General features: G+C 41.8%; 2 protein-coding genes across 8 annotated transcripts in view; both read left to right on the forward strand.

Moving 5' to 3' along the window:
* The window catches only part of LOC110393701, a 219,892-nt gene continuing 194,083 nt past the window's right edge, over nt 305-26,113 (forward strand). For 6 of the 7 annotated variants that reach the window (XM_021386865.1, XM_021386871.1, XM_021386870.1 and 3 more), the window contains exons 1-2: nt 305-432; nt 14,612-14,859. The gene's annotated coding sequence lies outside the window, so the exon portion shown is untranslated. The remainder of the gene's footprint in view (nt 433-14,611; nt 14,860-26,113) is intronic. The other variant, XM_021386867.1, reaches the window with a different exon arrangement.
* Nucleotides 15,107-19,900, forward strand: LOC110393704 (heat shock transcription factor, Y-linked-like). Its single transcript, XM_021386883.1, has 2 exons — nt 15,107-18,044; nt 18,810-19,900. Exons 1-2 carry the CDS (start codon nt 17,526-17,528, stop codon nt 19,092-19,094), a joined length of 804 nt encoding a protein of 267 aa, XP_021242558.1. The 5' UTR covers nt 15,107-17,525; the 3' UTR covers nt 19,095-19,900.

Genomic DNA, 26,113 nt, shown 5'->3' on the forward strand with positions numbered 1-26,113 from the left:
TTACACATCAGAGTGTGGTATTTGAATTACTTTTTGTAAGGAGCTCTGCATCTCAGCTGAGTAAAATATTGCTTCATAAACAAGCAGGAAAATGGTTCAGGCTGGTGGATGCAAGAAGCTCTGAGTCTGGCAGCTTTTTGCTTGCTTGTTTTGCAAACCTGAGTAGCTTTGCTTTATCTCTTGGGATCTTATTGTTTCAGTTTGTGTGGATATACTTTGCAGAGAGTGAAAAGGGGCAAGAGCCTCAGTACTCGTTATGGATCACAGAGCATATTATAGTTTGTCTTACAGGGGTGTACATGCTGGTCATGTGTCAGTACACCAGCGCTTGGCTTAGATGCAAAGGGAGGAAGAAAACCCCAAGTCTTATTTCTGACCGGGCATTCAATACCGAGTGACTGCTATCTTCCAGGCATTTCTATAAGCCTTAAGGTAGGAATGTTTAACACTCCTGGTTACTACAGGTGCCTCATTTGCAGCTCATGCTCATGTGTCCTTATGTTTTTTAATGAAGTGTCTTTGGATTGGAATCCCTCTCATCTAAGCTAGTGAAAACGGTGAGGAACAGAAGTTCATTATTTAATTAATCAAATTAGTAGAACTACTTCTTTTGAATCTCTAGTATGAGGGCAGAGGAGCCAAGCCATTGTTTCCTACTATAGAAACACAGCTGTACTTGCAATTGCCAGGCAAGCTTAATACTATCTTTCATATCTTCGCTTTTCATAAGCCTACTCCTTTTTCCTGGTAGTGCTGCTGTTACATGATCCTTAAGTGCCATGGGCATAAGGGGCTGGGAGTCAGGAAGAGCTCATGTGGACAGTGTATGGCTGGGGTGCACTCCAGTTCCTCCCCTTTTCATTGTGGCGGCCCTACAGCGGTTAAGGAAGCAAATAGCTGTAACACCTGAACCACAAAGCAGGCTTTTGGAGTACTCACTTTATTTCTTAGCAGATTTCCTAGAGGACTGCACTTTTATTTTAGCTCAATTCCAACACATTACTTGGTTTTACTGAGATGCTGAACTGCGTTGTTGGTGTGTTAGGGCAGTGTGGACATAATCTCTTTGTAATGCTGTTAACTGGTGTAGGTTTCCAACTGCATGAGAGTCCTGCACGTAGACGCAGGCTCTTTTGCACATGTGGAGCCTCATGTAGCATCATCTCAGCTGAAGAGAATGCAGTAAAAAAAACCATTATAATTGTGAAAACACAAGCAGTTTCTCACACATTGGAAAGAATCTACTTTACAATTACTTTTTCCTGTAGTATGTTTTACTGAGCTGATCGAGCCATAGGATAACCTTAAGTAAGCAAGGCCTGAGGTTTGGTTGGGAAGAATGTGCATGTTGCAATGCTGGGATTTTAATCCTCACAGGGAAAATAAGTTGCACCAGCAGGCACCCTGACAATAGAAGTGCAAACTTCTGAAGATGATCCAAGCAGCTCTGCCAAAGTGTCCTGATCGTGTATTTTTTCTTGATTTAGATTGAAGGTACCTTAGAAGAGACAGTGACTAAAAAGTGACTTTGAACAACAAATACTTGTAGAAGAGCTGGTCAAAAAGGTTTTAAAATCTGCAAGATGACAATACCCTTTTATTTTAGTGTGTAATTTTTCCCATTTTCCACTCACTTCGCTGGAATACCCTGAGTTTTTGTTGACCATTTCTGGAAAACTTTATTTTGCTCTAAGTTATTGCTCTGAGCTTCATCAAGAACCAAAGCAAGGTTTTCTTGACTCTCTTTTATTTAACAAGTTAATGATAAATAAAATACACAAATGACTGACCACCCAGCTGAAAGAAAAATGTGTTCAGCTTCATTTCAAGTGAACATGACAATTTGCATTCAGACATGCTGATGGAAGCAGTTTCTGCATCCTCCCTTATTGCCAGTAGTAGGCAAACTCTGCTTTTTTTTTTTTTTTTAATGTTAATAAAAGCTAAGGTTGACATCTTTAGGTCTGGTGCAACCCACCTATGTGGTGTGAAGCATTCTAAAAGCTGTGGATCTTTCTCCAGGAGAATTTCCAAATTGCTGCCGACACTTAGCTTCAAACTGCTTTTCAGAACTGCCCTTCACCACCCCACGTAGACCTAGCGGAAATAAGACATGTGGCCCCATAAAGAAAGGCAAACAACCCCCCCCCAACAAATTATTTCCAATAGTAATCCCATACATCTTAACACGGCTCACTCTCGTGTAACATAATACTAATGATACCAACCTTTTCTGACATATTTATTCCCAACTAGAAAGGCTGACCAATTTCCTTTACAATCTAATGTTTCCTATAAGACTGTGAGGATAAAATATTCAAACTGTGCCGTGCATTGGAGGAACAGCTGTATCTTTCAGTATTGCTGTGACAGAGGTTGACAGCAATTACGTAGTTGTTGGTTCTTTGTGTTTGCAGTTCGCATTTTGTAAATGTTATTCAAAACTAGTTGAATTGAAATCTTACTTCTGTTTGTGGAAAGCTGAGAATTTGCCTAAGCTTCAAGAGTCAAGACGTAAAATATCAGATGTGCAATAAAATCATGCACCCTGCAGAGCTGTTTGTAGTCCTGCGTGATGACTTTATTGCAGTCCGCACAGTTGCCACACGATAACACTAGAAAGAGGAGGAGAAAGAAAAATCTTTAGACAGTAAATCAGACATATTTAAGCAAGGTAGATGCAACTACTTGCCACTTCTGCGCCATGTAAGCACATAGATTTGGGGAACCCCATGGACCGTTTTCAACTCAGCATTTCTTGCTTGCAAAATGAAACTTGAACTTAGGATGAGAGGCTTTCTCCCTATCCTTTTGCAAGTATCTGAGAGGATTTCAAAGAATCTCAGGGATTAACTGACCTCCTCCCTTTATGCATTAGTGCTCAGCATGACAGGGCTAGTACTTGGGGAAGGAGGCTGTAATTCCATTGTGTCCTATTCCACAGGCAAGTTTGTGGAGGAAAGTCACTGTCTTCCTTATCTCCTCGCTCAGTGCTAAGGGGACGGCAGGATTTGCAGTTACACCTGATCATATCTGAGGAAAGGCGGAGGAATTTGCTCCTTTGCCAGAGCATGTTTTGCACTTCATTGCACTATTATAAATCACTCTTCTCAGCTGTAACTCATGAATGAGTATGGGGAAGGGGGGAGTGGAAAGGGGAGGGTGTGGAGGTTGAGTAGGGTTAACAAAATTTGAAACAGATTTATGGAAAGCCCTTCAAGAGTAAATAAAAAAAGACAGCCCAGCTGCTGCTGTTCTGCAACACAGCAAACTCTGAGCAAGAAATCCTAGTAATTAGTTTCATTTGTAGGTGAAAAAAGGTCTTTGAGAATGTCTGGTATTAATTATCATTAAGGGTTAGTCATCATTTCCATTTGAAAAACCTATATTTTTTATTTTTAGCTTTATGTGTTGTCAGCTTACATGCAATTAAGGAACCCTCAAAGCAACCGAATTGCATGTATCACTGGCACAACTTTACAGGCTCTGAGCCAGCAGCCTCCATTTGTCCCAGGCCCTTCGTGTCCCTGGCTCAATGGGAATTAAATACAGTGGCAGCTGCTCATTTAGCACTGATGGAGGAGACCAGCTCTCCTTCCCAGCTGAGCACCTTGCTGTATGCCCTCCAGACTACCTGGCTGCAGCAGCAGCACCGCTTCAGGTGGCTCCGAAAGAGGCTGTAAATCTTAGTTGAGGTATGTGGGTGGAGACTTTAAACAGCAGAGAGAAATGCTAGGTATCCACATCGTTTGAACTAAAAAACGACATGCCTCTGTGCATTTTCATGCCGACTTTAAAATGATTAAAATTAGAATTCTCTCAAAAACACACACACCCTATTTAGAATCAGACTCCAGATTTGCTCTTCAACTTCGATTGTGCCAGGAAGGGTTTCTTTTTTTTTTATTTTTTATTTTTTTCTCCTTAAATGCTATTTTGCATTCTGAATTACACCAGCTTCATGTCACAGCACTGCATGAATCTGCTACAGATTATCTTTGTTTATCTAGCATGTGAATTTTAGAGTTCTATTGATTCGTGTTGCATTAGTAAGGAAAGGTTTTACAGCTGATAATTGCTTTACAGCAAGCAATAAGGACTGGAAGGATTTGTGCTGGTTTACTAAATACATGGGTAGGGTCCTGCTTCTGTTGAAGTTCTGCCACCGATTTAACTATAGCCAGGCTGTTGCTCCTTTTGATTAAATCACTGCAAGGTTTTGGCAGTTTAATTACCTTATCTTTAAACGGAACAACTATTAATTCTCTACTAGCAGATCTTCCTAACCCTGTTTGGTACAAGAGGAAGTGTTTTCTAGCGTAAATGATGTAATGTTTGGCTCCCGCGCTGTTCACTGGAGCTTGTCAACAGAAAATATTTTGTTTGGCTGTTTCTAAGACCTGAAGTAATACAATATCACTTTGGCTCATTAGGGCATTAAAGATTTCTTGTGTTTCCTATAGACTTAGAAGGAAATGAATAGGAAAGTTTTACCAGTGATGTGAAGAAGCAATGTTTCTAAGGGAGCTCTACCTGCTGAGGATTCCCTAGCTGTGGTGCACTTCTACGCTCCCAGCTGTGCAAAATGCAGCAGCTGTGAAGAGAGGTGTGCAAAAGAATTGTTTTGAAACATTGCTCATTGGTATTAATAACAGCAGTGCTAAAAATAGTTTCCTCATTGTGCTTCTTTTCATTACGTATTTATAGTAAATATTCTTTGGAGTGTTTACATATATATGACTATAAATGTAAAAATATATGTATGGGTAATTTGCAGTTTTTGATTTGTCTGCATCTCCCACTAATATCATCAAGTGGTTTTGTGGACAGAGACCTTCCATGGCATGATATTTTATTCAGAGGAAAAGCATTAACTAAAGAATATGAGGAATAAAACATTAATTACATTAAAATTAACACTAGACCAGATTATTTTGGATGATTTCTGTATTAGTTATTCAAATCTCCACTCATACATTCATGTTTTCCTCTCTAATTGTGTAAATTTAGCTGTTTACATACAAAATGTGGGTCAACTGAGAACTGTGTAAAGTTGAATCAATATAATATTGTTCTGCAACATCATCCACGCTTTTATCAAGATAAAAATCCTTATGTATAAAATCTGTGGGTTGATATTACTATAAAATCATCCCTCGAGAAAAACCCTCAGTGCTAATTAATGAATTATGAAACTCAGTTTTAAAGATAATCTTTGACACCTATATCTATTCATAAGAAGAGCGTTTTCATCAGCAGATTCCATCAGAAAGTACTAATTAAAGCTTCCTCTTCCTGCTCTGTGTTTGGAGACAACACAGGCGAAAAATGGCTGCTCGTGCTAGGATTTTATTCAGATTTCCAGTGCAGTCCAATTTGCATAAATTCTAATAAAGCATTATTAAAATCTATTAACACTTGTCTATGGCAATTAAGTTAAGTTTGCTATTTTGAAAGATTGCATTTCATGCAAACTGAGATAAGGAAGCATGGAGGGCTAGCAAAGAATGCAGTGTAATGCAGGGAAGTGTGTGAAATGAATGTTATTCACAAGCCACAAACTTTAGGAAGGAATAAAGCTCTGCTTTCTAAAAGGCAGTAGAAAATTCTTGATGCTATGGAGTTGAGATTCAATCATGGCTGCCCTCAGATGTTTATTTTACCATATATATGATATACAAGACTGGTGAACATCATGATACTTTATTATAAAACCTGGAGGGCACTGTCCTCTAGAGAGAATTGAAAATTTTAACTAATATTGATTATTTAGTACAGACTGTAAGGATCGTAAATTAAAACAGAGAAGGGAGGGGAAGGTGGAACAAGGGAAAATTTAAACTTTTTTAAGGGTTCTTGACGGTTTCATGGGAATTGGTGAAAATTCATGTAACATTAATTCACAGAATTTCTTTAGTTGCTTCTGTGTTAGTTGGATTTGCTTGTTCAGGCAAATTACAGCTGAAATGCCCTTGGTGCAAACCCAGGGAAAGAGCTGGCATTGGAAGCCAGCTTGCCATTCTGGCTTGAAACACCACTTGACCCATGTTTTGATAGAACAGCACTTCATGCTCTGCTGTAGATGTATTAAGGAATCTCCAAACACTCTGACTAGTGCCCTGTAGGGTGTCTTAGATTGGACATAAGGAAGAAATTTTCTACCACAGTAAGTGTGGTGAGTCTCTGGAGTATGTTGCCATGAGATGTTGTGATTGCCCCATCACTGAATGTATTCAAATCCAGATTGAATGGGGCTTTGGGCAGCCTGGTCTAGGAGGAGATGTCCCTGCCAAGGGCAGAAGGTTGGAATTAGAAAGTATTTAGGGGTCCTTTCCCACCCAATCCATTCTAAGACGTCCCACCAACCTCTTTTCCACTGCTGATCCAGGCTGGAAAGGGATGCAGTGACATATGAGGATGCAGGTGGCTCATGTGCAGTTCAGCCCCTAAGTACTCTCTCTGGCTGTTTACACCCATTGCTGAGCCCCAAGGAGGACTCTTCACGTGTCCAGCTCACCCCAGGAAACCAGGACAACCACTGTACTGGTAGCCTGAGTTGGGACCCTCCTCACGCTCTTTTCTGCCACAATTGATACTGTTGCCACAAACTTGAAGCTGCAGCTGCTCAGCAATCTGATTCTGCATTTTTGCAGCCTGTGGTTTCTAGATAGGGAAAGGACCTTTTACTGAGACTAAAGAGAGAGGACAGATACTAAGAATGCCTTGTTCAAATCTAATGAGCAATATCACTTCTTTCAGGGTTTCCTGGGAGAAGATTTGACCCTTTAATTCCCAATAACATATGTGCTCAAGCTGCAGAGAAGCTGGAAACATCAGTTATCCAGAAGGAAGATATGCACAGAGGATATGCACACACTGTACTCACCCCAGTATTTTGCATTTTAAATCTGCACTGGACAAATTCACCCAAGCTCTGCTTGGCAACCCACTTTCACGAGGACTGTTTTAAGGGCTTTTAAAAGAATTAAAATAAACAAAAGAAATTAAAACCCTTGGCAAAACTGACAGACCAAAAGCAAGAGAAAACGGGTCCTTTCTCCCATATTTGGAATTCTTCTGTCCAAATTACAGTCTTTGGACTATGAATTGGGACTGAGAGCTGGAAGGTTCTTAGCATTAGGGAAAGTTGTTTGTCAGCATACCTGGAGAAGTCAGGTTTTGCTTTGGTCTCTGTGTTCTTGAAGACTTCTACTCCTTCAGTGTTCTGGGAGTTCCACATTCTGGGAAAAGAAAAAAAGTAACAGGACTATAGTAGTTATGCATTTACTTTGCAATGACCCTCCAGGATTACATCACCCTGGCAGTTAGCTATTTGGCACTCCATTGAAGAAATCGTCTGTCTCCAACTCCAAATTTCTGTTAAAACCACATAAAGGTTAGATTTAGTTACCAGAGATAACCTTGGCAATGACTTCCTACCAGTGCTGGGTATGCTTCACTGGAAGCAGAATTTGTGAAGCAGTAAAGAGAGGATCCTAGGGTAGTAGATGGTGCTGGGCTATTAAACCTTCTTTATTAAAGGACAGGACAGCACTGTGCTACTGCAAAGGTCATGGCTTTGAATTTGGCTCTCTTTCTTGCCAGCATCTCATACGCTAATTCAGAAGCACACTATAAAATAGAGTAAAAAAACTTACTTGTCACTAACCATGGTATGTTCCTTAAAAGGCTAGAAAGGTTTAAGATATCTTGCTTGCATGTATTTATTTTCTTAACCAGGAAGGTTTTTTTCTGTAGTGAAGCCATAGAAGTGTCTCAGTGGATGGGATGACATTATTTATATAGTTTTCAGAAGAATTAGCTGTTGGACATTTTTTAGAAGTTTCTCTAATTTATTCATTAACATTTTATTTTCTGTAGCCTGCTAAGTTGGACTTATGAAAACAATACCAGCAACATTTTAGAGCGTTCTTCAAAGCATTTTTAAAATAGTTTTTCAGTACTATGTGGCAAGAAGTGAAACACACAATATTTTTTCTATTGTACAATAGAATACACACAAGCATAATAGAATATGAATGTTTTACATGCATTTTTTTTTAAATGACCTTCTAATGCATTGAGGTTGTGCCTCTCGCAAGCAATGCTGTCTCTCCCAGCTTTTGCTAGGGGACAGTTTATCCCACACCATCCAGCATGGAGAACATGACCATTTCCTCTTTTGATTTCTATATTCCCTGCATGACCCAAGTTGCCACCAGAGCTGACACTAACTGAGGACAGGAAAAGAAAGCAGGAGTTGTTCCTCTGTAGTTGCTTCCCAAAAGAATGGTGTAACGTGACGTTTCCTGAAGCTCTGATGTGGTTTGAAGGGTTTTTATGAGGGGGGATTTATTTTGGTAAAGTGAGTTCTCCTCTCTGTCCGTAAAATAGTTATCATGAGAATGATGCGGAGCATCCTGACAGCTGGAGCGATGTTGCTCAGATGCCATTAAGGGGGAAAAAAGCGCCCTCCGTTACTCTGTGAATTGCCTTCCATGGTGATGGTGGGAAGCTGCCTGCCCTCCCTCAGTTTCTGAACGAGGCAGTTGGTGGCACCGAAAACAATTGGAGAAAATTTGCTACCAGTGCTGTTCTGCTGCAGCCCAGACACAGAAATAAAAACAGTCTCTCTGACTAGTATCAGATTTCTCAGCTTGAGTTAGGCCTTCTGCTGACTGTTAGAAGCATACAGTTAATAATGCATTAAAAACATAAATGCTAACGTCTACGCGGAGTGACCAGTGAAAATTTCCGTGACAATCTTTTCATTTACTCCTGTCTTCAAAATTATTATTGGGTTTTCTGTTTACTTTTCCCCATCTGGCTGTTTCCATCCATCTGTGGTAATTGTGACTGAAGTCTGTGAGACTGTTTCTTAGATTGGTGGAGACTTTAAAAGTGCTGAGCGATATGTATTTTTTTAATGTAATGTCTGTTGTGCTTTCCTACGGCTTGCATGCAGCTCTCCAACTACGTTTTCTTGTCTTTCCTTTTCACTCACCCGCCCAGTTCCTCTGTGACAACTAGCTGCCTTGGCAAAATGCTTCTGCGTTTGCTTCATACCACATGAAGTCTGGGCAAAGGAATGCTTTCTAATACATTTATGTAGCTTATTAAGAAGAGAACTAAACCTAGGACAAGAACAAAATTAACCACTGGCTTATTAGTTTGGCATTGTTTCTTGCATACAGAAGTGTTTTATCAAACATGTTTTTTTATAAGTAAATAAATGACAAGCAGGAGTATCAAGCTTAGCCCAGCATGAGTATTAACAGTGGTTACTGCTGACAGCTTTTTGCTGTTTCAAAACAACATGTTTCATTCCCTTAACTCCATTGTCAGTGGGAACAAGGCAATACCAAATCATTCAGCAAAGATGCATGCAACGGGGAGCATTCGTGGCTTTACTTTTGTCTCGACTAGAAGACGTTCTGACTAAATTGCGCTGGGAGACTTTGGCCTGGTACCCCCCAGAGCTTGAGGCTGTGTCTGTGGCAGAAATCAGAGCCCCACAGTTTCCCTGCAGCGAGACAGGACAGGGCTGTGGTGGGAGAGCACTCCTTCTCCAGCCCTCTGGTCCTATGCAATTCAAAGCTACTGCACAAATGTGGAGAGAAAAAAGGTTCCAGAGTTTACAGCTTCTGGTTGCAGGAGCATATCTCTTGGCTTTGGCCAGAGCTCTCGTTAACGTTGAATTGGAAAATTCAGCAGAAGGAGAATACACAATTTTACCTTGACCCATGGCAAATGGAGCTGTGGCAGCAGCCCCCTGGATTTAACAGAAGTCATGTGTGGACATGGGTTTATTGCATTTGCTTGGGCACAGTGGCATATGATAATAAAGCAGGATGCAGCAAATAAATTCACTCTTGCTGTTCACCCCTGCTAGGCAGGAGTTAGGCTTTTTGGGAACTTGCAGTGTGAAAGTTTTGTACACTCAGATGTGAACGGAGAGCCCTTGCAGTCCTGAGTGATGTGGGTCCAGATGTGGCACAGGCAGACTGGGCAGTTTTCCTGTTCTCTCCCCCAGAAGCCAGCTAGTAACTTCAAATCTCTTAAGAGATGATTCTGTGAAGTGAAATTCTGGTATTTCTCCAAACTGTCATGTTTGTCTCAGTCTGCCTCCCATCCTCACTGGCAGCCTTCTGATGTTAGCAGCAGTCTACCTGGTTTGTCTTGGCAAAATTTGCCACCCTCTTCTCTCTTTTTCAAAGAATACTTGAATCTTTGTATCTTCCTACCACTATTTTTTTTTTTGCTTTATTTTGTTTTATTCATTTCACTTCTTCCAGACAACCTAAAACCTGTTCCTTTTTTCAGGAATTTAAAATCTGTTCTTAATTGCAAGGTTTCATATGAACTTAGATAGAAAGAGATAATAGTGTGACAAGGGAATTTCAGTCTGCCTTCAGTCAGTTTAATTTTACCTGGGAGCTCAGGCACATTGACTACAACTTGTATACCACAGTTTCACTACAGAAGAAAAGAAGCAAAGATTCTGTATTCTCCAGTTTATGGCTCATTACACTGATGAATAAAAACACACGCACACATTCGGGTGCTTCCTACTTACTTAGCCACTTACAGATAAAAACAAAAAAAGGCAAACCAGCACTACTTTTGCTGGAATGATGTTGAATAGAGTTGTCTTAAAATGGCTGTGAAACAGAACGAAGTTTTCACCCATCACCTTTACATTTCTTTTTAGTATTAATCCGGATAGATCATTTCACTCCGCTTATTCTCTTATTTTACAAGCACCAAAGAAGTCCACATTTTTTATGTTGATTCTCTAATTTTTAGAGGTAGAAGAGCATTTAATCTGAATAAAACAGCAATTGTGATAACCTGATAATCAAGTAGGGGAAACCAAGCAAGGGGAAAAAAATATTACAATTCAATTCTATTTCTTTGCAAAGCATTTGAGATGTTATTCACAAACAACCTTAGACTAAAGGACTTAGCTTTGCTGACATATCCAGTGTATGTTCCGGAGGCCCTTTCAGAAGTGATGTTCTTTGATGTAAGTGTGATATTTAAGATACATGCGCTGAGTTGTGCTAGAGATTCAAACAGCTCTTTTTGGGAACGCTGTTGACTTGAAATCCCTTGGATTAGACCTTGAGATATTAAAATTATATAGGATGCACAAGTGGCATATGTGAATACCAGCACCACAAACTATGCTAGCAGGGAGTATGGAGCATCTGGATTTGGGGACTTGCTGGGAATTTTTCTCCAGGATGCCATGGCTTGCCAACAAGTGATGTGGGTGGATCTACTGGGATTTATGCATCCTTTTATTTAACTTTCTTGGAAGCATTGAGTTTTATGAGGACTTGCATAGAGTGTGAGTAAAGAAAAAGACCATTAATTTCTAATATTTCACTAAACAAAATATTGTATGTAAAAATTTAATGAAAGAAAAGTTAAAGATCATAAAACTACCTTTTATCCTGGCCAAGAAAATTTCAAGTTCAATACACAAATGAAAGGCTATAACTGAAATGATGGAGGAACAGAGTGATACTTCATTTCTGATGCATTATTAAGATTAAAAGAAAATGACAAGAGCTAGGGCTGCTTGGTGGGATTAAAATCTTAAGATTTGTGGTAGGATTGTCAGGCTCGTACACCCAAGTAGAAGTGCAGTAGCTCATCATACTGTGTAGCCACTCAGTGACTGTTTGCCATAAACCACAACTCTTCCTGGGAAAGAAAAAACAACAAAAACTTTGAAAAAAAACCTCTTTATTTATCTTAATGTAAATCTTATCCACAGCATAGACCTAGTACCTTTTATTGCCACTGTTGCTTTATTGTAGTTTAAATATTAGCCTTTGTAGTGCATTTGCCAGAAGCAGCATTCCCTGTGTTTTATTAAAAGTAGCTGAAGTTTACCTCCTGTTATTTGTAGATAAAAAGGCTCCTTTTCTGGCAGCAGTGTGAATGCCATTATGCAGGCTGTACAAAGTTGTAACAACTGTCTGTGACTTCTTGTATTTCTGCCCATTTGTGTTGCATTGTGACTGTAGTGCCTGTATATACGCACACACGTATCCATGTGCATTTATTTATGTTGAAAAACAAAGTATTTTCGGAGTAGTATTTTATTCACTAAAGTAAATACTGATGCATGGCTCCTCAGAAGGTGAATAAAGGGAAAATACTGTTAAAGGGAATGCAAATTTCAACCTGCTGGCTTTCTGCAGTATTTGTGGGATCCTGGCATGTGTGCAGAATTAGATCCCAGCTTGGCTAAGCATTAAGTCAGGAAAGAGGAAAAAACCCTTAAATCTGTTTACAGTGTCAGTTTAGAAGTTTGAATCCAGAGGAGCTGCAATGCTATTTTTTCATATTATCTTTTTAGTTCATAGAATAGAATCATAGAACCATTTGAGTTGGAAGAGACATTTAAGGGTCATCTAGTCCCACTTCTCTGCAATGAACAGGGACACCTACAGTACACCAGGTTGCTCAGAGCCCTGTCCAGCCTAACCTTGAATGTCTCTGGGTTTGGGGCATCCACCACCTCTCTGGACAACCTGTTCCAGTGGTTCGCTAATTGATTGTTAGTGAAGAAAGGCATTCCTTTTCCCTTCTTATTTTTTAAAGTAATACCTGCAAGAAGGCGCCCTTCTGCAGTTTTTTAGTCATTTTTGGTATTAGTACTTCCCTAACATATGCATCTCTGACAACTTGATCATAGCTGAAGCAGCAGCTCCTATGGACTTCTGTTAGATCAAGGTCTTCTTGTGGTCCATGAATGGTATGTTGTGAATCCTCAATGCTTTGGCCCCAGTGTGGAGGTTAGCAGAAGTCTCTCACAACATAGATAACACAGGAGGGAAATGCTGTGCTGTTCTGCTCTATCTGAAATAATTGCTCTTTTAAGAAACTGCTTTGTTGGAGGCCACAGCTCACAGTCACTCTTGCAAGCTGCAGGACTGGCAAAGCTTCTGGTTTCGTCTGGTTTTGTGACTCATGCTGGATCCTTTGGAGTCCAGGGGTGAGCCAGGACTGCAAGCTTTTTTCTTTGTGGGGCAAGCCATTAGGTCACTCTTTCCTCAGACCAGGTGCTTTTCTTCCCAAAGTTCCCTGCAGAACTTGATGTTGTGGAGGTTTCTGACCTTCTGCCAGCTTTGATCAAAGCCAGGCAAGATGCCCATGAGTTGCTGTGAGATGGATGGATGGATGGACACGCACACACTCAGCACGATTGCATTAGCCTTGTCTCCTTAGAAAAACAGATGAAAGCTATATAATTTAACAGCTGAATGCAAGTTCTGTGGGCAGTAATAGGAACAATGCTGCCTCCACCACACCATACAGAGCTGGCTGGCTTCTGAGGCTCTCTTTGAAGAGTCGGGGACAGGCACAGCACTGCAGTGGTGAGAGTGAGCGTGTGAATAAACACATCTGGGCATTGCTTGAGGAGGGCTGACACCGGTGTCTACCTAAGCACATGCTTTCCGCTTGAGCCTCTGTTTGGAATAAGTTCCATGAGGGAGAAGATACCTTCATCTTGTTGATGAAGCCTGGGGCACAGTAGTGCTTCTAATAGCATACTGCCCAGCTGACTTTGAGACGTGTCCATGTCCACAAGGACAGATGGTAGCCAGAGATGTGTATTTTACATTATTGCTTACTTTTCCACGTTCATTTCTCAGCCATTGTACAGACTTCCCAGGAACCTGTTGCCAGTAGCTGTGATAAAATTTCTTAAAAACTGCACGAATTTGACTGGAAATGCACTTTGTAGCTGTTACGTAGAGCAGCTGCTACAGCAGCACAAGTAGGCCGGCTTACCTTTTTTGCTACCCAGCTTTGTCGAAGTGATCTCTGACAGGTTTTGTTCTGGAAATGAGAAGAAAGCTGTCCCATTATAAAAATAACAGTCGTTACACATTTTTTCAAAGTGAAGCCAAGTATTGAAAATATGGGGGAAGTTAAAAATTTGGTAAGGAAGAAAGGGAAATATTGGTTCTTTCTCAAGCTCGCTGTTTTAAAAGCTGTAGACATTGCCACATAGGCACATGCTTTTGAATAGCAGGCTTGTTTACCCGAACTTAGAGTGAAACTGGAGCTAAGGTATGTTATAGGTTAAAAAAAAAAAAAAAAGCAGCTAATTTTACTTCGGACATGCTGAAGAACAGCTCATTTTCTACCCCGAATCTTTTGGCAGGTTACAGTGTCTTTCTAGCAAACGTGCTGTTTTCCTGTTGCAATATATTTGAGAAATTGAGATTTTTTGGGCTCTGCAGGACACAGAATACTGTGCCTGTGTGCATCTCAAGCTGTGGGAAACCTTTATCTTTAATTACAGACTATGATCTGAATAATGCAAGAGCTTTGTATCATACAGAGATAAAGCATTTTTGTATACTTTCAAGTAGAGATTGTTAAAACAGTGGAGTGTTTTTCCTCTGATTTTAATTGTTTAATCATATAAACCCAAGATTTCTCTTAAAGTAACTGTACCTATATAGCAATGCTTAAGTTACTATTTGGAGGCAAGAATTTTATAGAAATCATGTCCCACCTCCCCTTGATGCCCAAGTCAAGATGTTTGCTCTACTATGCCTGCATTTCTACTCTACCTTTGTAGGTTTCTACGTTTGGTGTCCACCTGTCTTTTGGCTACCCAGAGTTCCAACCTGACGTGGGATCTGGCTGCAGCTGGCCATGTTCCTGCAACAGAGCTGGGAAATGCATCTGGCTACTATTGGACGTAGGTTATAGCAATATATGTGACTACATTTCTACGTTGCTTTCTATAACTTCAACATCATTCTACCTGCGAGATTAATGTTCAGTGCTGTGGAAAGGATTTTGACAATTACACTTGGACTTTTAGTAAGTATCATTTTTATTTGATGCTATTGTCACTTTGGCATTTGCAGTTCTTTGAGCAGCAGTGAGCTGAGATGTTGCAGTATGGCACTCCGAACCTCGATTCTGGTTATAGTAATAGTTAATAGCTACTGCAGATTTACTTTACTCTTGAGCCAAGAAGGGATGAATGCTGGGAGCCAAATCTGAAAGCTCGTCACAACCACATGAGATGGAAAAGCAGTCTCTGCGACATATTGATAGCTGTGGATGACAGATATGATATTTATTGCCACGGACAGTAAAATTTATATATATTAAAAAAATGCAAACTTCGGCATGCAATGGGAAGCACTGACAGGAAACGCCTTAGAACAAATTTTTGCAAGAAAATGTGGCCGGAGGAAGCAGCTTCAGTGAAAATGTTTTATTTGTTCTGATCCTGGGGGAAAATGGTAGAGTACAAGAAAAGTCAACTTCTGAAATATCATTTCCCTTTACCCAGTGAAAGTCACCTCAACTCTGGTAAATAAGGGGGATTTTCTTCCTTGGATAGCTTTGTAATTAGAGATATTTGAGCACAGTCAGAGAAGAAAGCTATTTAACTGAAAACTTTACTCCAGCTAAATTAAACTAGAGTATCCAAAAACGTTTGAGTTGCCCCTTTCTCTTGAGCAAATAAAACACTCTCTGTTAAATATTTAATACATATATTGTTCCCCTTCTTTTCTACAATATTAATTTTACTATTTAAGAAGACTCGCAGAGTATTAAGTGGAACAGTAGTTTTATGCAGTAGAAGATTGATACCAATGCAAGTTTTTGATCAAATTACAGCTTCCCCTTTGTTATTTTCCAGCCTAGATATTGCAGTCTTGTGACACTGTCTGGTTGGGAAGAAAAACTGACTTCTGAATAAGAAAAGTTAGGAAGATAGCTTTCATAGGCCAAATTGGATTAATTGTTAACCATAATAGGAACTACAGCTTAGAAATACTGGAAAACAAAGATGGAAGAGGCAGGAGATATTTTCATCTATCACAGAAACCTAAGTCCAGGGTTGGGAAATTCTATTTAAAATTGAAGGTAATTGTTCATTCCAGTGTTGCAAGTGTCCCCCAAACATCAATGTATATAATGTTTGCGCAGGGGAGACCTTATCAGTCTCTATAACTCCCTGAAATAAGGTTGTGGCAAGGTAGGGGTTGGCCTCTATTCCCAGGTAACAGTGATAGATCGAGGTGAAATGGCCTCAAGTTTTGCCAGGGGATGTTCAGGTTGGATATTAGGAAACATTTCTTCTCAGAAAGAGTGCAGATGCACTGGCAAAGGCTGCCCAGGGAGGTGGTAGAGTCACTGCCCCTGGAGGTCTCCAAGAAATGTATAGAAGTGGAACTGATGGGGAGCCCCACACTGCCCAATATGCATCTGCTGCCAGCACTGGGCAGATGCAAGCAATGGGATGGCCCCTTAGTGGGGGACCCACTGCAGGCAGTGGAACAGCAGCCTCCACTTCCAGCTTCCTAACTTGTAGCTCTTAAGTGCATACTTCTGGAAATAACACATTTCAGTAATTAACATTCTCAGTTCTCAGATTGAATTTGTATTTGGTCTCCCAATAGGAAGTAGAAGGAGTGCTTCTAATATTGATGGAATGCTTTTCTGTAAGTGTTGACATAACCAGAACAACCACATGCTCTCCAGTCTCCTGTCCCCCCCTTGGTACACAGAGCCAGGGCTGCCCCATGGGAACAAAGTAGCACTTGCTCTTGGTAATCTTCATATGGTTACTGATTGCCCCGCCTTCCCATTTGCCAAGATCAAATCATAAATCATAGAATCATAGAATGATTGGGGTTGGAAGGGACCTATAAGACCATCTAGTTCCAACCCCCCTGTTGGAGGCTGGGACACCTCCCACTTAATCATGTTGCTCAAAGACCTCTGCAAGGCCTGTCTTTGAGCTCTATAGCTCCTCCACTTTGATTTTCTTGGCTCACTTTCTATCTTTCTAAAAGACCAAACCAAAAGCAAAGGAAGCAAAGAGGGGTTGCACGCCTCCTGTTTACGCCATCAGCAAACTGTGTTTAGTGTCTTTGCTTCAGTCAGACCTACAGAGCAGCCTCTGCACCACTGCTGACATTGCAGAACATCACCTGGGCACACAGCTACTCTGTTGCACCAGCTCTGCAATGGAAATCGCAGAGCATTTGCAAGAGGTGGGCACACACTGGGAAGAGATGGCTATTGTCTTCTGTTCCCACTGCTTGGGAAAGTGATTTCCAGCCCATGTGGAGAACCAGAGGGACGCCCAGGAGGCCAGCAGGGAGCTACTCGGGGGATTGCACAGGGAGGGGGAAGGAAGGCCTAGGCAAGGGGTGATCTCCTTGCAACACAGCTTTATTTGCCTCTTGCCTCAAGTTCAAGGAGCTGTGGCTCTGGGCAGGGGCAGCAACAAGGGCCGCTAGTGACATCTGCTCAGGCAGCTCCACCCAGCCTGGCCTTGGGTGCCACATGATGATGTCACAGTGACGACACAAGAGCCTCATGGTGACACTTGAGCATCTTCCAGTGGAACGCCCAGGCAGTGCTGGTGGATTTCCCTTGCTAGCAGGCAGGGGGAAGACTGCTTCGCTGCACAAGTGGCAGTACGCTCAATCTTTGGTCCAAACCAGAGAGGAGAAATTGAGATGGAGGCACCAGCAGCAGAAGCAGCTTCTGTTTCTGAGCTGGAGGTGCTGCCTGAGACCTCAGCCTCTGCTTTCAGTGACCTGCCAGGACAGGACCCAGCAGCAGCTGGCAATGCTGTGGGAACAGTAGTAATGGAAGAACAGGACTCAGAAATGGTTCCAGTTGAGGAGGAAACCAAAGGTTTATGTCTGAGCTCCTCTGAGCAAAGCGCTGGCCAAGCCAGTGTCTTCCCATCGCTCAACTTCCCACAAAAACTCTGGGTACTGGCAGAAAGTGAGAACGTGAAGAGCATTTGGTGGGGTCTCGGAGGAAGCTGCCTGGTGATTGAGGAAGAGCTGTTTCTGGTGGAAGTCCTGGCCAAGGAAGGACCTGTGAGAGCGTTTGGCTGTACAAGCATAAAGAGCTTTGTTCGCCAGCTCAACTACTATGGATTCACCAAAGTGCCACGGGACGTGGAAAGATCTCCTTCCCTTCCAGAGTTTCTGGCTGAGGAAGAAGTGTTTTCTACCAATAGGAAAGTAAGTACAGCAATTGTTTCCCACACAGACCGGCTCTCACAGTACATTCACAAAGTATCTTGATGAAGTCAGGGACTAAGCAGTAGGATTCAAGTGACCAGTAGGTGAGGTTTAGCCTGGCAGGTGGCTCAGCACCACGCAGACGTTTGCTCACTTCCACCCTTCCCAGTGGGATGGGGGAGAGAATTGGGGAAAAAAAGAACTTGTGGGTTGAGATGAAACTATTTACTAAGAAAGAGACAAGGAAAAGGATAATAGTTATGCCTGTATCTATCTATCTATCTATACGTGAAGGAATATAACAAGTGATACACAAGCAACTGCTCTCCAACTCTGGATCCAAGCCCAGGTAGCTCCTGAGCAGCATGTGAGAGCCAGATGAATTCCCACTCCCTTCAAGACTCCTTCTGTTTGATGTCATATGGCGTGGAATATCCCTTTGGGCAGTTTAAATCAGCTGTCCTAATCCTGATCCCTCCCAGCTCCTTGGGCCCTTTGCTGAGAACGGCCTTGGTTCTGTACAGCACTGCTTTGCAGCAACTACAAACATCGCTGTGCTATCAACACTGCTTTTCTCCTGGAAGCAAACCATAGCATCATACTAGGCACTCTGAAGAATACAGTTCTATCCCAGCTGAAACTAAGACCCCGATAAGCCTTGTTCATACCCACATTTGTCCTCAGCCATGAGAAGTCCTAGTTCCTGTATCTTGCTGTCCTTCAGCCGCACACTGACAGCAGCTAACCCTTCTTTTCCTTGTCCAGTTACTCCTGTACTCCAGCCCATACTTCAGGAGGCATTACCCACACCTGCTGCAACACTGCAAACGAAGAGCAGCCCAGAAGAGAAGAGCCGTGGCTGCCCCTGGCCCTGGACTGAAAGAGGCTTGGAATAAGCGCGCCCAGAGGAGCAGCCCAGGTGCCCAGCCCACACAGGGAGCGGCTGCTGGGCTGGAGAGGAGCCTGCAGGCAGCAGAGCCGAAAGGCACACAGGCAGCAGCACTTGTGGGGCCCCCTCCAGCCAAACGCCCCAAGGAAGACAGCCCCTGAGCGCAAGCAGGCCCTGCTCACAGCCTACCAGGCCCTGCTGCAGCACCAGGGCTGGGACAGTGCCAGGCTCTGCCCTGCTCCATGCAGCCAACGAGCAGCAGTCAGGTGCTGGGTGCCACCTATGCCACTTCAGCGCCCGGCACTCTGCCCGTTGTGGTGCCCGGTTTGACCTGGCCCCCCTCAGCAGGAGCTCTCCCAGCCCCCAGAAACACCCCAGCTGCAGGCTCCTTGGGCTGCTCTGCCTTTCCTTCGTTCATGTTTTGCAATGGCCAAGATGATGCCTCCAGACTGGCAGCCCTGGGCAGCCCCACAATGCCCAACGTGCTCCTGCAGTCAGCATCAGGTGGATGCAGGCCATGGGACGGCCCAGTAGTGAGGGACCCACTGCAGGCCGCACCACAACAGCCCCTCCTTACTTGCTCCTAGTTTGTAGCTCATAGGTGTATATATACCTCTGGATATAGAATGTTTCAGGAAGTAACCTTCTCAGTTCTCGTGCCCCTTTGTTCGTTCCTTTGTATACTTATTCATTTAATACTTCTGGAAATAAAATATTTCAATAATAAACCTTTCACTCATCCTTTTATAAAGTCATTCATTAATTTCAAGGTAAAATCTCAGACTGAATTTGTATTTGGCCTCCCAATAGGAAGTAGAAGGAGTGCTTCTAACAGTGATGGAATGCTTTTCTCTAAGAGTTATGCTCTCGATTCTTTACTGTAGAGACTGGGTAACATCTGCATGCCTCACACACTGGGAGAGCTCCTCCTCATCACAGACCTATAGAAAGGCTTGGGTTGGGAGGGACCTCAAGGATCACCAGGTTCCAAGCCCCTGCCACAGGCAGGGCTGCCAGCCGCTAGATCTAGTACTAGATCAGATTGCTCAGGGAGCCATCTAACCGGGCCTCTCTTGGCAGCTTATCCCAGCACCTCACCCCTCCCTCAGTAAAGAACTTCCCCCTGTCATCTCATCTAAATCTCCCCTCCTTGAGTTTAAATCCAGTCCCCCCTGTCCTATCACTATCTACCCTTGTCGAAAGTTGATTTCTCTTCCATTTACAGTCTTCCTTGAAATCCTGGATGTCCCCAGTGAGGTGTCCCCATAGCCTTCTGTTCTCCAGGCTGAACAAGTCCATTTCCTTCAGCCTGTCTTCATAGATTTTCTTCACCAGAGTGAGGTGGCCATGGAACAGGTTCCCCCGTGCTGTGGTGTCCCCAGGCTGCTGGAGTTTAAGGAGTGTTTGGAGAATGCTCTCCGTCTTTGGCTTTGAATTTCCACACAGGTGGTCCTTTGTGGAAGCAGGAGTTGGACTCGGTGATCCTTGTTGGATCTCTTCCAACTCAAGCTACTCTACGCTTCTAACAATTCTACTGCAAAGAGAAAGTGTGTTGTGATGGACAGGTCTTCCAATAAAAGGTAAGAGAAAGAAAGAGTAGTCAGGGTGGTTGAGGGTGTGGTGAGAGCTGGGATTTTTTGCCTTATTTGGTGAACTCCAGTGTAGTGGGTCGACGTTACAAGCTCCAAACTCTCAGTAGTATGTGCAAACTTGCAAGGCATGACCCTAGCCCATCTGAAGGAAGCAGCAGAACTCCCGTTGACTTGGGCAGGACTGGATTCTGCTCCAAACCTGTGTGTTTGCTCATCAGCAAATTGCAGTGGCTCCTCTGCTGGCTGCTGTGAGCTTTGAGCTTGGCAGTTGTGTGGCCTCGGTGAGGCAGGGTGCTGCATGGTGGTTTGCTGTGCTGGTGCGGTGTGCGTGAGTCTGCAGTGTAGACTTGCAAATTGGAAGGCATGGAAAGTGCTATATGTCACAGTCATTTAGACTGCTGTGCACTTAGCACTGGAAGTTTTATAGAAAGGCAAAATATACAATTCAATTACAACTGCTGCAATGCAATCCAAGTTGATCTAGTTTCTCCCACATGAGCTGACCACAATTTTAAGCTTGGCATAGCCTGAAAGCTTGAGGAATGTATTTCCAGTAATTGCCAGGCCACTTCATTATTTCTGTGTATACATAAACACTAGGCTGTGATCATAGTGGTCATGCTTGAGCTGCTATCTGAAATTCACTTGTGCTATAGGGATTGACTAATCTGGTTCATACTGACAGCAGTTTCCATTTACTGTATTAGCTCTCCTTGACTTTGAGTGCCATGCAACTCCAGCTAGAATCAGAAAACAAAAACTGTTAAAAAGTACGAAGTGCATGAGTCACACAGCAGAAAACCTATGTGTCATCACAGAATCCTTTATTTCTTGTCTCAGAAAATGAGACCAGGTGGCAGAAGATCCATTTATAAGATGCCAAGACTACAAAGCATCTAGTGAGGAATAACAGACAGTCATTTAGCTTTTAATCATATGGGAGAGGAATAGCAAAGAGTCAGTCTTTTGCAGCCTCAAGACGTGCTCTTACTTGGCCTGCAAAAACTTCTCCCTTAGTTCTTGTTTCTATTTGTGCAAACATCATGGCATTCATAACAGCTAATTCCGAAAAGTTCTGTTCTTCTGTTCCCAGGACAAGTCCCTTGTGCAGTCTGTAGGTTTGTGGGTTTTTTTTTCCTGTTTCTCTCAGCTTCATCTGTTATGAGTTCTCTAGTACAGGGCAAACTAAAGCTCCAAGTTAAAACTGGATGTACTTCTTTATTCCTTCCTAGCAAATCTATTTCTTTTAAGTTTTTTCTCAGGATATTGATTGCTGGTAATTTAATGTATCTCAACTGTGAAAAGCTGTTATGACAGTTTCACACACTATTGCAGTTTTTTATTTCCCCATTCACAGACAAAAATGGAAGACTTCGCTTGCTGAAAACTGTAATATATAATTCAGCTAGCATCACCCCTGTCAGTAGCCAGATGTTGTAACTTCCAGCAGTTGGATTGTTATTTTAAAATAGCCCAGTCTATAATTATTTTGCATGGTCTTTGTTGTATTTCTGTAAAAGAATTAGTCCAATTAAATGAATCTTCAGGTAGTTGAGCCACTGTTCAGTAAAGGATGTGCTGAACTATTTTGAATTTGGCACATAAAATTAAGCCTGTGCTTAGGGAAGAAGTGGAAGAATGCTTGGGACTGCCAGCATCTCTGCCAGTCCTGTCACAGGGTTGTTTCTGTAAGCTGACAAAGGTCTGAACGTAACATGGAGAGTGACTTAATTTACTACCCTTTGGTTCACCTCCAGTGACAGTCCTGTCCTTTTCAGCCCTCACCTTGTTAAGTGAAGCAAGCAAAATCTTCAAGGTCTCCACATGGCTGTGTAGGGTAGCCTGAAGACCAAGTTGGGTCCATGGACAATACCCACTGCCCTTCCCTGACTTCAACTGGAAAATAACACCTTCTTTCCTACTGGCTGCAGCATAACTCAAGAAGCAGAAATATCTGTTGTGTAGACTAAAATTTAAGTGCTCTAATTAGAGAAAAGGAAAGAAGTTATAGAAGGAAAATAAAACCTTATTTGAATTTGGTTTACCTTGAAGAATGTGTAGTGTATTAAAATGAGTGAGTGGGACTGTCTTAAAGGTTCCAGAAGTCGAGTGCCCTCAACTTCAGAAATGCCACATTTGTAGTTACCTGAGCAACTTTCATGCAGTGCTGGCAAGAGGAGGTCTTAGCAGCAACTTCCCCATATGGCCTCCCAAAGAGTCCCTGTCTCCTTTCCTCACTAGCAAAAACTCACCTCTCCTAGTGTGCAGCCAGAAGTGGTTCAAGGTTTTGCCCATGTCAGCCCTTGACTACTCCCCTGCTTTGAATGAAAAGAACAAATTAAGCAGCAAATTACAGGCCAGGTGAAATGAGACGTTCCAAATCATTTGTTGCTCTGGTTTATTAATAGCAGTCCTAAGTTGTTTTTTTTCTCTAACAGTGATGTTCCACTAGATAACCCTTGTCTGTCTTCAGAAGGCTCTATGTGAGGCCCAAGGCAGATACCATTTGAGTCCATGAGATTTTCTCAGTTGCCTTTTGTAATAGATTAGCACAGCTTTCCTTCAGCTGGCTCTCAGCTGAGATACTGTGGGGAAAAGTGAAAGATTGGGGGTATGCCACACAAAGCAAAATGTGATTTATTCTCTAGTTAATTGGTACTGCTGTGGAACTATCAGGTCCATGGTTGGTAAAAGCCCAAACCTGGCATTGTTTTAGTCCAGCTAAATTCAAATATATGGTTCCACAGAAACAGAACAAAATACTGCAGTGATGGTTATAGACGTTCAGAATAAAGGAGAATTTATGAGTGTGGAGCTTTTTTCAATGGCAAACAAGGGACAGTTTGGAAGAAAGGGGAGGAGAGAAGACCTTAAAAATAAAGAAGCCATCTAGCATTCCATATGCAGAGAAAACAATTTCCATGCCTCTTATCAAAAATGTGTTAAATCAGCTAACATTGATATAACTTCAAGCAATTAGGAGCACGCTAATAATGATATGAGTCTTCAGCTGTAAATAATTACGCTGCCTCAAGGCTATGCTTTAATTCTTGGCTTGCTGTATCTATAAACAATAATCAAACTGCAAAGCAAGTTGTGTTGTTTTTGTTCACAATTTGTGAAATGATTTCTGTACCCTACAGTGATGCTGATGGCTATTTTGACCTTCAGGAACTCTGGCCTGTGAGGCTAAGAGCTAATGTGTACTTCCATCGATCTGAGTTACAGGCACACAGCAGGTTACTGTGCCTGTTCTTCACAAGTACAAAAGCTGCTATCGTCAATCAGTGTGTGTTGTGAAAAGGGGGCTTGCTGCTGAGACTCAATAAATAGGGACATTAGAAGGAAATGTTATAATTGCCGCTACCCACATCTTGTTAATGAGTAATGTACAGTTAGACTCCATGCAATTGCAGCTAAACTGTTTATACAATTTATTCTTATGTTGCAACTAACATTTAACATAATGAAGTATCATAATTGCAGCCATTAAAGTCAAGATTAAGATTTGTTTAATTAGAATTAAGAAAATGTAGAATAGACTTTGGAAATGTAGGGTTTAGTGGGTAGAATCTGCAGCACGTAGGGAAATTTAGCGGATGAGTATTAAACAGCTTTGTTTGTAGAAAAGCTGTGCAGACAGGGTGTGATTCTCCCGTCACCCCTGCTTTTGGAGCAGCTGTGTTGCAGAACACGCAATGCACTGACATAGGTGTAAAATTGAAAATGACCTATGCTCCAGTTCTGACTCTGATTTTTAGGTCGTCTGATGAAATGTAAAATGGTATTTATTTAGGAGGTGATGTGTGTATACTTGGCTTCCTGACGAAGTGTTCGAGCACAACGTCTGTATGCAGAGCTGCTGTTTCCTCCTTGGTGCAAACCTGAAATAAGTTTGGCATGAATGGGGGATTAAGAATGGAATGACTCTATAGACAACGATACAGAATTATGATATACATATATACATCATATATATAGTGTTAATAGAGTAATGGCTCTCAACTGTCTTGAAGCACTCTGCAGATACATGGTCAGATTCAGGCAAGCACCTGGGAGGGTGCTTTTTCTGGGAGGGGGAAGTATGTGGAAAACAGAGACTGGAGCCCTAGAACAGAAATTGTATGGGATATTTGTGTAAAATTGCAAGCAGCTTTTTGGAAGTCTAACAGTATTCAGAGGCAGCAGTAATATCTTAAGGCTTATAGTTTGAATACAACCCTGTGTTAGAGTTCTGATGGAGCAAAGTAGATGGTAAACTAAAAACGCCATGTTATTTCTGAGGCAGCTCAGTTAGCTGGGAGGGGCACCTGGGTGGGGTGTCTGTCTCCCAGGGCTGGTATGCCCACAGGAAATACTGCTGCCAATTTCACCTCGGCTTTGAGAAAGTGATGCAAAAAATACCGTGGTTTGTCTCGAAAAGAAAATGTCAAGAACAGAAACTGCTTTTGGAAACATCAAAGTAATTTTAAAATTTTCTTGATATTTTTTATTATTATTTTCACATTGTGATTTCTTTTCCCTTTCCCATTTCAGAGTGGGATTGAACATTTTGCTGCATTTGGCGTGGACTGGTTAATTTGGCATGCAATGGTTAATTGTTTGGGGATGCTGTGATTTCTGTTGTGAGTAGAATTTTGTACAGATCACAGTTGGATGAGATACGAAGCTCAGGAACATTTTTTTTTATTTTCATAATTTCTAGAAGCTTTTATAAAATATCTTTGTATTATTTTCATGTTGGATTTTGAATTTACTGAGTAAATATATTGCAGTAAAGACCTTTGTAATGGCATATTAAAGAACTCACTGATCGTAAATGTTGTAGTCAAACATGTGATAATTTATGCAAAGAATAATTATAGATGACAAACAAAAACAAAGGCCAATTAGGACGATTACTGCTGTGGTGTCATATCAAATAATGAAATTTTTATCATTCTTTCTCTCAGCACTGGACTAAATCACAGCATAAACCTGTTGGTCAGCATTTCTGAAAAAAAAAAAAGAACCGAACAGCTGTAAATATTGGTATGATGCTGAAGGTTACAGACAAAGTCAGTGTTTATCTAAGATTTAGAAGCACATTGATTCCCTTTAGAAGGATTTATATAAATATGGAATAAAATTGGCATTGATTTCATTTTTAGGGGAGAAGTCACTGACTTTAAGATAAGACACATTCAAATACATTTGGTTGGCTTGCAAGAAACTGTGAGCTGTGCAGTTGTGTCTTTTTTCTTGGCTTGCTTTCAGTATATACAAAATAAGAGTCCTGTGACAGCATTTTTAAAGCCTGACTTATTTATTTATTTTTAAATAAGGCGCAGCATTGCTTGCTGAAACACAATAGTCCTTTTCTCATATGATATAAGCACAGGTAATGTGGATTCCCACAGCTGCACAACATGCTACTGGAACAATTTGTTTTTGAATGCTAAAGACTGTTTCTAGTTCCACTACCCTTAACTTCTTATTCATGTATGTAGGGGATCGCATGGCTCAGGGTACCAGATGTGCTGCCCTCTCCTCACCTCCTCATGGCTGTTTTGCAGATAGCCAGGAGGAAGCCTGAAGCTTAGGGATAT

The sequence above is a fragment of the Numida meleagris genome, chromosome 2 (genome assembly GCF_002078875.1).
Source record: "Numida meleagris isolate 19003 breed g44 Domestic line chromosome 2, NumMel1.0, whole genome shotgun sequence".
Lineage (NCBI taxonomy): Eukaryota > Metazoa > Chordata > Aves > Galliformes > Numididae > Numida > Numida meleagris.

What these genes read in the sequence shown, in the direction of transcription:
- LOC110393704 (XM_021386883.1), top strand. Translation starts at nt 17,526, where the DNA reads ATGGAGGCACCAGCAGCAGAAGCAGCTTCTGTTTCTGAGCTGGAGGTG. An exon ending in TGTTTTCTACCAATAGGAAA is followed by an intron (nt 18,045 to 18,809) that starts GTAAGTACAGCA and finishes TTCCTTGTCCAG; the next exon opens with TTACTCCTGTACTCCAGCCC.